A 12,726-nucleotide genomic window follows, 5' to 3' on the forward strand; every position below is an offset into this window, starting at 1 on the left:
CAAAAGGTTCCTCGGTTTCGGCCTCGCTGTGGTTCCGGGCCGAGCTGGATCCCGGCCGCGCTCGCGTCCGCGCCGATTTTGGGGCCGAAAACGCCAAAAATGGGACCCTGAGGGTGGGGGTGGGGCAGCACTGCCAGAACCTGGAGATTTTCTACAAGGTGGGAATTGGGGCGAAAAATGGGGATTTTGGGAAAAATGGGGAAAAAATGGGAAAAATTGGGGGAAAAAACGGGAAAATTTGAGGGATTTTAGCAAAAAATTGGGGATTTTTAAGGGGATTTTTTTTGGGAAATTAGGGGCATTTGGGGGAAAAAAAGGGAATTTTGGGAAAATTGGGGAAAATTGGGAAAAATTGGGGTTTTGGGGGGAAAAATGGGAAAAATTTGAGGGATTTTAGCAAAAAAATTGGGGATTTTTAGGGGGATTTTTTTGGGGGATTTTGGTGGGGGAAAAAAGGGGAATTTTGGGAAAAACTGGGAAAATTTGGGGAAATTGGGAAAAATGGGGAAAAATGGGGAAAAATTGGGGGGAAAATTGGGAAAAATTGGGGAAAAATTGGGAAAAAATTGGGGGGAAAAATTGGGAAAAATTGGGGTAAAAATTGGGAAAAATTGGGGAAAATTGGGGAAAATTGGGAAATATGGGGAAAAATGGGGAAAAATTGGGGAAAAATTGGGAAAAATGGGGAAAAAATGGGGGAAAATTGGGGAAAAATGGGAAAAATTGGGAAAAATGGGGAAAAATTGGGGAAAATTGGGGGAAAAATTGGGAAAATGGGGAAAATTGGGGAAAATTGGGAAATTGGGAAAATTGGGGAAAATTGGGGAAAAATGGGGAAAATGGGGAAAAAATTGGGGAAAATGGGGAAAAATTGGGGAAAATTGGAAAATTGGGAAAAATTGGGGGAAATTGGGGAAAAATGGGGAAAAATGGGGAAAAATTTGGAAAATTGGGAAAATGGGAAAGATGGGGAAAAATTGGGGAAAATTGGGAAATATGGGGAAAAATTGGGGAAAATTGGAAAAATGGGGAAAAAATTGGGAAAATTTGGGAAAAATTGGGAAAAATTGGGAAAAAATTGGGGGAGAATTGGGGGGAAAATTGGGAAAATGGGGAAAAATTGGGGAAAATTGGGAAAAAATTGGGGAAAAATGGGGAAAATATGGGAAAAATGGGGAAAATGGGGAAAATTGAGAAAATTGGGAAGAATTGGGGAAAAATGGGGAAAAATTGGGGAAAAATTGGGAAAAATGGGGAAAAATTGGGGAAAATGGGGAAAAATGGGGAAAAATTGGGAAAAATTGGTGAAAAATTGGGGAAAATTGGGAAATATGGGGAAAATTGGGAAAAATGGGGAAAAATTGGGGAAAATTGGGGAAAAATTGGGAAAAATGGGGAAAAATGGGAAAAACTGGAAAAATTGGGGAAAAATTGGGGAAAATTGGGGAAAAATTGGGGGAAATTGGGAAAATTGGGGAAAATGGGGAAAAATTGGGAAAAATTGAGAAAAATTGGGGAAAATTGGGAAAAATTGGAAAAAAGGGGAAAAATTGGAAAATGGGGTAAAAAATTGGGAAAAATTGGGAAAAATTGGAGAAAAATGGGAAAAATGGGGAAAAATGGGAAAAATTGGGAAAAATTGGGAAAAATTGGGAAAAATGGGGAAAAATCGGGGAAAAATTGGGGGAAAATTGGGGGGAAAATTTTGGGAAAATCTGGGGAAATTGGGGAAAATCGGGGGAGAATTGGGGGGAAAATTGGGAAATTTTGGGGGGAAAATTTGGGGGGAATTTGGGGTAATTTGGGGACAATTTTGGGGTGGAAATTGGGGGGATTTTTGGGGGAGATTTTGGGGGAAAATTGGGGAAAAATTTGGGGGAAAATTGGGGGGATTTGGGAGGGATTTGGGAGGGATTTTGGACGAAAATTGTGGGGATTTTTGGGGAAAATTGGGGATTTTGAGGTAATTTGGGACAATTTTGGGGAAAATTTGGGGGGATTTTTAGGGGGATTTTGGGGGAAAATTTGGGCGGAAATTTGGGGAATTTTTGGGGCAATTGAGACAAACTAAGGCGAAATTTGGGGAAAAAATCACAGATTTTTGGGCGGAAAATTGCGGGGATTTTTGGGAAATTTGGGTTTTTTTTTAAATTTTTGTTTTTCACGGGAATTTTTGGGAATTTTGGGGGATTTTGGGGGGGATTTTGGGGGGGGATTTTGGGGAAAATTGGGGAGGAAATTTGGGGATTTTTTGGGGGAAATTGGGCAAAATTTGGGTAAAAAATCACAGATTTTGGGTGGAAAATTGCGGGGATTTGGGGAAATTTGGTTTTTTTTAAAATTTTTTGTTTTTCACGGAATTTTTGGGAATTTTGGGGGATTTTGGGGGGGATTTTGGGGGGGATTTTAGGGGGATTTTGGGGGGTATTTTGGGGGAAAATTGGGGGGATTTTGGGGGAAAATTGGGAGGAAATTCGGGGGAATTGGGGGGCAATTGAGAAAAACTAAGGCGAAATTTGGGTAAAAAATCACAGAATTTGGGCTGAAAATTGCTGGGATTTTTGGAAAATTTGTTTTTTTTTTTAAATTTTTGTTTTTCACGGGAATTTTGGGAATTTTGGGGAGGATTTTGGGGGGATTTTGGGGAAAATTGGGGGGATTTTGGGGGGAATTTTAGGGGGGATTTTGGTGGGAATTTAAGGAAAATTGGGTGGAAACTGGGGGGGGATTTTGGGGGAAAATTGGGGAGGAAATTGGGGGGAATTTGGGGCGGAAATTTGGGGAATTTTTTGGTGAGCAATTGTGAAAAACTAAGGCGGAATTTGGGTAAAAAATCACAGAATTTTGGGCGGAAAATTGCTGGGGATTTTGGGGAAATTTGTTTTTTAAATTTTTGTTTTTCACGGGAATTTTTGGGAATTTTGGGGGATTTTGGGGGGATTTTGGGGGGATTTTGGGGAAAATTGGGGGGAATTTTGGGGGGATTTTGGGCGAAAATTGGGGGGAATTTTGGGGGGAATTTTGGGCGAAAATTGGGGGGATTTTGGGGGAAAATTGGGGAAATTTGTGGGGATTTTAGGGGGGATTTTGGGGGAAAATTGGGGAGGAAATTGGGGGGAATTTGGGGAGGAAATTTGGGGAATTTTTTGAGGGGCAATTGAGCAAACTAAGGCGAAATTTGGGTAAAAAATCACAGAATTTGGGCGGAAAATTGGGGGGATTTTTTGGGAATTTGTTTTTTTTTTTAAATTTTTGTTTTTCACGGGAATTTTTGGGAATTTGGGGGATTTTGGGGAAAATTGGGGGGATTTTGGGGGGGATTTGGGGAAAATTGGGTGGAAACTGGGGGGGAATTTTGGGGGAAAATTGGGGGGATTTTGGGGGAAAATTGGGGGGAAATTTGGGGGAAAATTGGGGAGATTTTGGGCGAAAATGGGGGGAAATTGGGGAGAATTTTGGGGCGATTTTGGGGGAAAATGGGGAGGAAATTGGGGGAATTTGGGGCGGAAATTTGGGGGATTTTTGGTGGGCAATTGGTAAAAACTAAGGCGAAATTTGGGTAAAAAATCACAGAATTTGGGCGGAAAATTGCTGGGATTTTTGGGGAAATTTGGGGTTTTTTTTAAATTTTTGTTTTTCACGGGAATTTTTGGGAATTTTGGGGGGATTTTGGGGGGGATTTTAGGGGGATTTTGGGGGGAAATTGGGGACATTTTGGGGAAATTTTGGGGGGATTTTGGGGGAAAATTGGGTGGAAACTGGGGGGGATTTTGGGGGAAAATTGGGGGGGAAATTGGGGGGAATTTGGGGCGGAAATTTTTTGGGGAAATTTGTTTTTTTTTTTAATTTTTTGTTTTTCACAGGAATTTTGGGGAATTTTGGGGGGATTTTGGGGGGATTTTGGGGGGATTTTGGGGGAAATTTGTTTTTTTTTTTAATTTTTTGTTTTTCACGGGAATTTTTGGGAATTTTGGGGGATTTTAGGGGGATTTTAGGGGGATTTTGGGGGGATTTTGGGGGGAAATTGGGGGCATTTGGGGGAAATTTTGGGGGGAATTTGGGGGAATTTGGGGAAAATTGGGTGGAAACTGGGGGGAATTTTGGGGAAAAATTGGGGCGATTTTGGGGGAAAATTGGGGAGGAAATTTGGGGCATTTTTTGGGTGGGCAATTGTGAAAAACTAAGGCGAAATTTGGGTAAAAAATCACAGAATTTTGGGCAGAAAATTGCGGGGATTTTTTGGGGAAATTTGTTTTTTTTTTTTAATTTTTTGTTTTTCACGGAATTTTGGGGAATTTTGGGGGGATTTGGGGGGGGATTTGGGGGGGGATTTTGGGGGGGATTTTAGGGGGAATTTGGGGAAAATTGGGTGGAAACTGGGGGGGAATTTTGGGGAAAATTGGGGGGATTTTGGGGGAAAATTGGGGAGGAAATTTGTGGGATTTTTTGGGGGAAATTGGGCAAATTTGGGTAAAAAATCACAGATTTTTGGGCGGAAAATTGCTGGGATTTTTAGGGGATTTTTTTTTTTTTAATTTTTTGTTTTTCACGGAATTTTTGGGAATTTTGGGGGGATTTTGGGGGGATTTTGGGGAGGATTTGGGGGGGGATTTTAGGGGGATTTTGGGGGGGATTTTAGGGGGATTTTGGGGAAATTTTTGGGGGGGATTGGGGAAAATTGGGTGGAAACTGGGGGGGATTTTGGGGAAAATTGGGGAAATTTGGGGGAAAATTGGGGGAAAATGGGGGAAAATTGGGGGGAATTTTAGGGGGATTTTGGGGGGATTTTGGGGGAAAATTGGGGAGGAAATTTGGGGGATTTTTTGGGGGAAATTGGGCAAAATTTGGGTAAAAAATCACAGATTTTGGGCGGAAAATTGCAGGGATTTTTTGGGGAAATTTTTTTTTTAAATTTTTTGTTTTTCACGTGAATTTTTTGGGATTTTTCCGTTGTTTTTGGGGCTCCAGGGCTGCCCCCAGGACACGCTGACCCCGCTGGCCCTGAGGGTGACCCTGGGCGGCCTCGGGGACCCCTTGGGTGAGGCCGGGGGGCTCCGGCACAGCTCGGCCCCGCCTCGGACACCGCGGTGACGGCCACGGTCAGGAATTGGGGGAATTTGGGGGAATTTGGGGAATTTGGGGAATTTGGGGAGAATTTGGGGAATTTGGGGGAATTTGGGGGAATTTGGGGGGAATTTGGGGGGAATTTGGGGGAATTTGGGGTTTTTGGGAGGGTTTGGGGGGGTTTTGGGGGGGGAAATGGGAAAATATAAATTAGAAAGAAAAGGGGGGGAATTGGTAAGAAATAGCATCAAAAATAGAGGTAAAAATAGTGGCAAAATAGTGGTAAAAATAGTGGGAAAATAGCCCAAATAGTGGCAAAAATAGACCTAAGATAGTGGCAAAAATAGCCCAAAATAGCCCCAAAATAGTGGCAAAACCCCCCAAAAATAACCCAAAATAGTGGTAAAAATAACCCTAAAATAGTGGTAAAAAAATAGCCCAAAATAGCGGCAAAAATAGCCCTAAGATAGTGGTAAAAATACCCCAAAATAGCCCCAAAATAGTGGTAAAAATAGTGGCAAAATAGCCCCAAATAGTGGCAAAATAGCCCCAAAATAGCCCAAAAAATAGCCCAAAAATACCCCAAAATAGCCCCAAAATAGTGGCAAAAATAGTGGCAAAAATAGTGGCAAAAATAGCACTAAAATAGTGGTAAAAAAGCACCAAAATAGCCCCAAAATAGTGGTAAAAATAGCACTAAATAGTGGTAAAAATAGCTCAAAATAGCCCCAAAAATAGCCCTAAAATAGTGGCAAAATAGCCCAAAAAAGCACCCAAAAATAGGCCCCCAAAATAGCCCCAAAATAGTGGTAAAATAGCCCCAAAATAGTGGTAAAAATACCCAAAATAGGCCCCAAAATAGCCCAAAATAGTGGCAAAAATAGCCCAAAAAATAGCCCTAAAATAGTGGCAGAATTAGCCCAAAAATAGCCCAAAAATAGCCCAAAAATAGCCCAAAATTCCCCAAAATAGCCCCCAAAAATAGACCCAAAATAGCCCCAAAATAGTGGCAAAAATAGCCCCAAAATAGCCCAAAAATAGCCCCCAAAAATACCACCCAAAAAGGCCCAAAATAGTGGCAAAATAGCCCTAAGATAGTGGCAAAAATAGCCCAAAAATAGCCCCAAAATAGTGGTAAAAATAACCCTAAAATAGTGGTAAAAATAGCCCAAATTAGGCCCCAAAAATAGCCCAAAATAGTGGCAAAAATGGCCCCAAATAGTGGCAAAAATAGCACTAAAATAGTGGTAAAAAAGCCCCAAAATAGTGGAAAAAATAGCCCAAAAATAGTGGCAAAAATAGCCCAAAAATAGTGGCAAAAATAGCCCAAAAATAGCCCCAAAATAGTGGTAAAAATAACCCTAAAATAGTGGTAAAAATAGCCCAAATTAGGCCCCAAAAATAGCCCAAAATAGTGGCAAAAATAGCCCCAAAATAGTGGCAAAAATGGCCCCAAAATAGTGGCAAAAATGGCCCCAAAATAGTGGCAAAAATAGCCCTAAAATAGTGGTAAAAATACCCCAAAATAGCCCCAAAATAGTGGCAAAAATAGCCCAAAAATAGCCCCCAAAATACTGGAAAAAATAGCCCAAGAATAGTGGCAAAAATAGCACTAAAATAGTGGTAAAAAAGCACCAAAATAGCCCCAAAATAGTGGTAAAAAGAGTGGCAAAAATAGCCCAAAAATAGCCCTAAAATAGTGGCAAAAATAGCCCCAAAAGAGCGGCAAAATACCCAAAAATAGGCCCCCAAAATAGCCCCCAAAATAGCCCCAAAATAGTGGTAAAAGAGCCCAAAATAGTGGTAAAAATAGCCCCCAAAAATAGCCCAAACATAGTGGTAAAAATAGCCCTAAAATAGTGGCAAAAACCCCCCAAAATAACCCTAAAATAGTGGTAAAAATAGTGGCAAAAATAGCCCCAAAATAGCCCAAAAATAGCCCCAAAATAGTGGCAAAAATAGCCCAAAATACCCCAAAATAGCCCCCAAAAATAGCACCCAAAAAGGCCCAAAATAGTGGCAAAAATAGCCCCAAAATTGTGGTAAAAATAGGTCAAAATAGACCCAAAAAATAGCCCCAAAATAGCCCCAAAAATACCCCAAAAAGGCCCAAAATAGCCCCAAATATTGGCAAAAATAGCCCCAAAATAACCCCAAAAATAGCCCAAAAATAGCCCCAAAATAGTCCCAAAATAGCCCCAAAATATCCCTAAAATAGTGGCAAAAATAGCCCCAAAAATACCACCCAAAAAGGCCCAAAATAGCCCAAAAATAGCCCTAAAATAGTGGCAAAAATAGCCCCAAAATAGAGGAAAAATAGCCCCAAAATAGTCCCCAAAATAGCACCCAAAATGGCCCAAAATAGCCCCAAAATAACACCCAAAATAGAGGAAAAATAGCCCCAAAATAGTCCCCAAAATAGCACCCAAAATGGCCCAAAATAGCCCCAAAATAACCCCAAAATAACCCAAAATAGTGTCAAAAATAGCCCCAAAATAGCCCCCAAAATACCCAAAATAGTGCAAAATAGACCCAAAATAGCCCCAAAAATACCACCCAAAAAAGCCCAAAATAGCCCCAAATATTGGCAAAAATAGCCCAAAATAACCCCAAAAATAGCAGCCAAAAAGGCCCAAAATAGCCAAAAATAGCCCCAAAATAGTCACAAACAGGCCCCAAAAATATCACAAAATAGCCCCAAAATAATCCCAAAAATAGTGGAAAATACCCCAAAAAGAACCAAAAATCCCCCCCAAAAAATGCCCCCAAAACCCCAAAAAATTCCCCAAAATATCCCAAAATATCCCCAAAAAAAATCTGCCCAAAATCCCCAAAAAATCCCCCAAAAAATCCCAAAAATTCCCCCCAAAATCCCTAAAAATTCCCCCGAAAATCCCCTAAAAAAAACCCCAAAAATGTCCCCCAAAATCCCCCAAAAAATCTCAAATTATCCCCAAAAAAAACCCCAAAAAATTTTTTTAAAAATTCCCCAAAAATTCCCCAAGACCCCAAGGAAATAAAAAATTTAAAAAAAGTTTTAAATGTTTAAAAAATGTAAAAAAAAAGGTAAAAAATGTTTTAAAAATGGTTAAAAATGTGAAAAATATTTAAAAATAATATTTTAAAAATATTTATTAATATTTTAAAAATATTTAATAAATTTAAATATTTAAATAATATTTAAAAATTTTAAAATATTTAAAAAATATTTTAAAGGGGAAAATGGTAAAAAATGGTAAAAAATGGTAAAAAATGGTAAAAAATGGTAAAAAATGAATTAAAAATTACAAAACCCACGGGACATTGATTAAAAAAATGTAAAAAATATAAAAATAAATCGTAAAAATGGATTAAAAAATGTAAAAAAAAACATTTAAAAATGGTTGAAAATGGTTGGAAAAATGGGAAAAATGGGAAAAAATGATCAAAAAGTGGAAAATTGCCCCAAAATTGGCCCCAGCTTGCCGTTCGAGCACGACTGCGGCCCCGACAACGCCTGCCAGGACCTGCTGGAGGTGGAGCTGAAATTTGGGTGAGAATTGGGGAAAAAAGGGGAAAAAATGGGAAAAAATGGGGGAAAATTGGGAAAAATTGGGGAAAATTGGGGAAAAATTGGGGGAAAAAATGGGGGAAAATGGGGAAAATATTGGGGAAAATTGGGGGGGAAAAATGGGGAAAAATCCGGAAAATTATTGAGGGGAAAATGGGAAAATATGGGGAAAAATTGGGAAGAATATTGGGGGAAATTGGGGGAAAATATTGGGGGAAAATTGGGAAAATTTTGGGAAAAATTGGGGGAAAATTGGGGGGGGGAAATGGGGCAAAATAGGGGAAAATATTGGGGAAAATTTGGGGGAAATTGGGGAAAATTGGGGAAAAATTGGGGGAAAATTGGGGGAAAATTGGGGGGAAAATTGGGGGGAAAATGGGGGAAAATTGGGGGGGGATTGGGGGAAATTGGGGGAAAATGGGGGAATTTTGGGGGAAAAATGGGGAAAAATTGGGGGGAAATTGGGGAAAATATTGGGGAAAAAATGGGGAGGGAAAATTGGGGAAAATTGGGGGGGAAAATTGGGGAAAAATGGGGAAAATGGGGGGAAAAATATTGGGGGGAAATGGGGGAAAATATTGGGGAAATCGGGGGAAAATTGGGGGAAAATTGGGGGAAATTGGGAAAAATATTGGGAAAAATATTGGGGAAAATTGGGGGAAAAAATGGGGGGGAAATGGGGGAAAATGGGGGAAATATTGGGGGGAAAATGGGGGAAATTGGGGGAAAATTGGGGGAAAATATTGGGGGAAAAATTGGGAAAAATTGGGGAAGTATTGGGGAAATTGGGGGAAAATATTGGGGGGAAAATGGGGGAAAAAATTGGGGGGAAATTGGGGAAAAATGGGGAAAAGTTGGGGAAAAATGGGGGGGAAAATGGGGGAAAATTGGGGGGAAATATTGGGGGAAAATATTGGGGAAAATTGGGGGGAAATTGGGGGAAAATTGGGAGGAAAATTGGGGGGAAAATTGGGGGGAAATTGGGGGGAAAATTGTGGGAAAATTGGGGAAATAATTGGGGGGAAAATTGGGGGGAAAATTGGGGGAAATTGGGGAAAAATGGGGGAAATATTGGGGAAAATTGGGGGGAAAAATGGGGGGAAAATGGGGGAAAAATTGGGGAAAAATGGGGGAAATATTGGGGGAAAATTGGGGGGAAATTGGGGGAAATTGGGGAAATTTGGGGAAATATTGGGGGGAAATGGGGGAAAATAATATTGGGGGAAATTGGGGAAAATGGGGGGAAATGGGGGGAAAATGGGGAAAATGGGGGGAAATTGGGAAATAATTGAGGAACATATTGGGGGAAATTAGGGAAAATTTTGGGAAAAAATGGGAAAATATGGGGGGGGAATTGGGAAAGGGAATTGGGAATGGGGAAATTGGGGGAAAATTGGGGAAATGGGAAAATTTGGGGGAAATTGGGGGAAAATTGGGGAAATTTGGGCAAATTTTGGGAATTTGGGGGCAATTGGGTTCAATTGGGGGGAAAACTTGGGGGAAAATTGGGGCAAATTTGGGGCAAATTTGGGGGGCAATTGGGGGCAAATTTTGGGGAAATATTGGGGAGAAAATGGGGCAAATATTGGGGAAAAATTGGGGGCATGGGGAAATGGGGGAAAATGGGGGAAATATTGGGAAAATGGAGGAAAATTGGGGGAAATTGGGGGAAAATTGGGGGAAATGGGGAAAATTGGGGGAAATTGGGGAAAATTGGGGGGGAAAATTGGGGAAAATTTGGGGGGAATTTGGGGGAATATTGGGGAAATTGGGGAAAATGGGGTGAAATTGGGGCCCGAATTTGGGGGCAATTTGGGGGCAATTGGGAAATGGGGGAAAATGGGGCAAATTTGGGGGCAATTTGGGGGGAAATTGGGGAAAATTGGGAACAAATGGGAAAAAATGGACAAATTGGAATATTTTCAAGGGTATTTTTTGAGTATTTGGGGCATTTTGTGTCAATTTTCAGGGCATTTTTTTTATTTTGTGTGCAATTTTCAGGGCATTTTTTGGGTATTTTCAGGGCAATTTTCATTGTAATTTTTTAGTCATTTTAGAGTCAATTTTCAGGGCATTTTTTGGGTATTTTGGTGCCAATTTTCAGGGCATTTTTTGGGTTTTTGGAGTCAATTTTCAGGGCATTTTTTGGGTCTTTTGGGGGCAATTTTCATTGTAATTTTTTTAGTATTTTGGTGTCAATTTTCAGGGGTTTTTTTTTGTATTTTCAGGGCCATTTTCAGGGCATTTTTTTGTATATTTGGGTCAATTTTCAGGGAATTTTTTGGGTATTTTCGGGGCAATTTTCATTGTCATTTTTTAGTATTTTCAGGGCATTTTTTGGGTATTTTGGAGCCATTTGGGGGCGATTTTGGGGCGGATTTTCCGGGAGTTCATTTTGTACTTTGTTTTTCATTTTCTTTTTAATTTTTTTTTGTATTTTTGTCTGATTTTGGAGCCTATTTTTTTTTTGCAATTTCGAGCAATTTCGTGGGGATTTGCATTTGATTTTTTTCTTTTTTTTGGGGGGTATTTTTGGGTTTTTTTCCGCATTTTTCGGGATTTTTTCGCGGGATTTTCGCGGGATTTTCGCGGGATTTTTTGGGGATTTTTTTTCACAAATTTCCCCTCCGTCCCCTCCCCCCCCTCCGCCCCTCCCCCACAGCAGGGGGGTGCTGGTGGTGGGGGAGGGGGGAACGCCCTGGAGCTGACCCTGACCGTGACCAATGGGGGCGAGAGCTCCTTCGGGCCCGGCCTGGCCCTGAGCCACCCCCCCGAGCTCAGCTACAGGAAGGTGCAGATGCTGCAGGTAAGCCCAAAAAATAACCCAAAAATGACCCCAAATTAACCCAAAATTACCCCAAAATTAACCCAAAAATATCCCAAAAATAACCCCAAAAAAACAGCCCAAAGAAGCCCAAAATATCCCAAAAATACCCCAGAAACAACCAAAAAAACCCAGCCCAAAAACCCCAAAATTAACCCAAAATTAACCCAAAATTAACCCAAAAATACCTCAAAAAAAACACCCCAAAGAAGCCAAAATTAACCCAAATACCCCCAAAATTACCCCAAAAATAACCCAAAAAACCCAGCCCAAAGAAGCCCAAAATTACCCCAGAAATAACCCAAAAAATACACACAAAATACCCACAAAATTACCCCAAAAATCCCCCCAAAAATACCCAAAAAACCCAGCCCAAAGAAGCCCAAAATATCCAAAAATAACCCCAAAATTAACCCAAAATTAACCCAAAAATAACCCAAAAAACCCACCCCAAGAACCCTGAAATATCCCAAAAATACCCCAAAATTAACCCCAAATACCACTAAAAATTACCCAAAAATAACCCAAAAAAAAAACAGCCCAAAGAAGCCCAAAATATCCCAAAAATAACCAAAAAATTACACCAAAAATAACCCCAAAATAACCCCAAAAATACCCCAAAATACCCAAAAAAAACCAGCCCAAAGAACCCCAAAAGTAACCCAAAATTAACCCCAAAAACAACCCCCAAAAAAACCCCCAAAATAACCCAAAAATATCCCAAAATTAACCCCAAAAATGACCCCAAATTAACCCAAAATTAACCCAAAATTAACCCAAAATTAAACCAAAAATAACCCAAAAATAACCCAAAAAAACAGCCCAAAGAAGCCCAAAATATCCCAAAAATACCCCAGAAACAACCAAAAAAACCCAGCCCAAAAACCCCAAAATTAACCCAAAATAACCCAAAATTAACCCAAAATTAACCCAAAAATACCCCCAAAAAAACAGCCCAAAGAAGCTCAAAATATCCCAAAAATAACCAAAAAATTACACCAAAAATATCCCAAAAATACCCCAAAAATACCCCGAAAATACAGCCCAAAGAAGCCCAAAATATCCCAAAAATAACCCAAAAATAACCCAAAAATACATCAAAAAAACACTCCAAAATTACCCAAAAATAACCCAAAAAACCCAGCCCAAAGAAGCCCAAAATATCCCAAAATTACCCCAAAAATAACCCAAAAAACCCAGCCCCAAATAACCCCAAAATTCCCCTAAAGCCCCACCCTGAAACAGCACAAAAATCCCAAAAACCTTCCCAGTACAAACCAGTATAACC

At 40.1% G+C, this 12,726-nt stretch overlaps 1 protein-coding gene across 1 annotated transcript in view; it reads left to right on the plus strand.

The window, feature by feature from the left end:
* The window catches only part of LOC129134623 (integrin alpha-D-like), a 39,615-nt gene extending 34,511 nt beyond the window's left edge, over positions 1 to 5,104 (plus strand). Inside the window, exons 17-18 of the mRNA XM_077193287.1 lie at positions 7 to 158; positions 4,969 to 5,104. Coding sequence (XP_077049402.1) covers positions 7 to 158; positions 4,969 to 5,091 — 275 coding nt within the window. The 3' untranslated portion in view covers positions 5,092 to 5,104. The remainder of the gene's footprint in view (positions 1 to 6; positions 159 to 4,968) is intronic.
* The last annotated feature ends 7,622 nt before the right edge of the window (positions 5,105 to 12,726 follow it).

The sequence above is a fragment of the Agelaius phoeniceus genome, chromosome 37, assembly GCF_051311805.1.
Source record: "Agelaius phoeniceus isolate bAgePho1 chromosome 37, bAgePho1.hap1, whole genome shotgun sequence".
Taxonomy (NCBI): Eukaryota; Metazoa; Chordata; class Aves; order Passeriformes; family Icteridae; genus Agelaius; species Agelaius phoeniceus.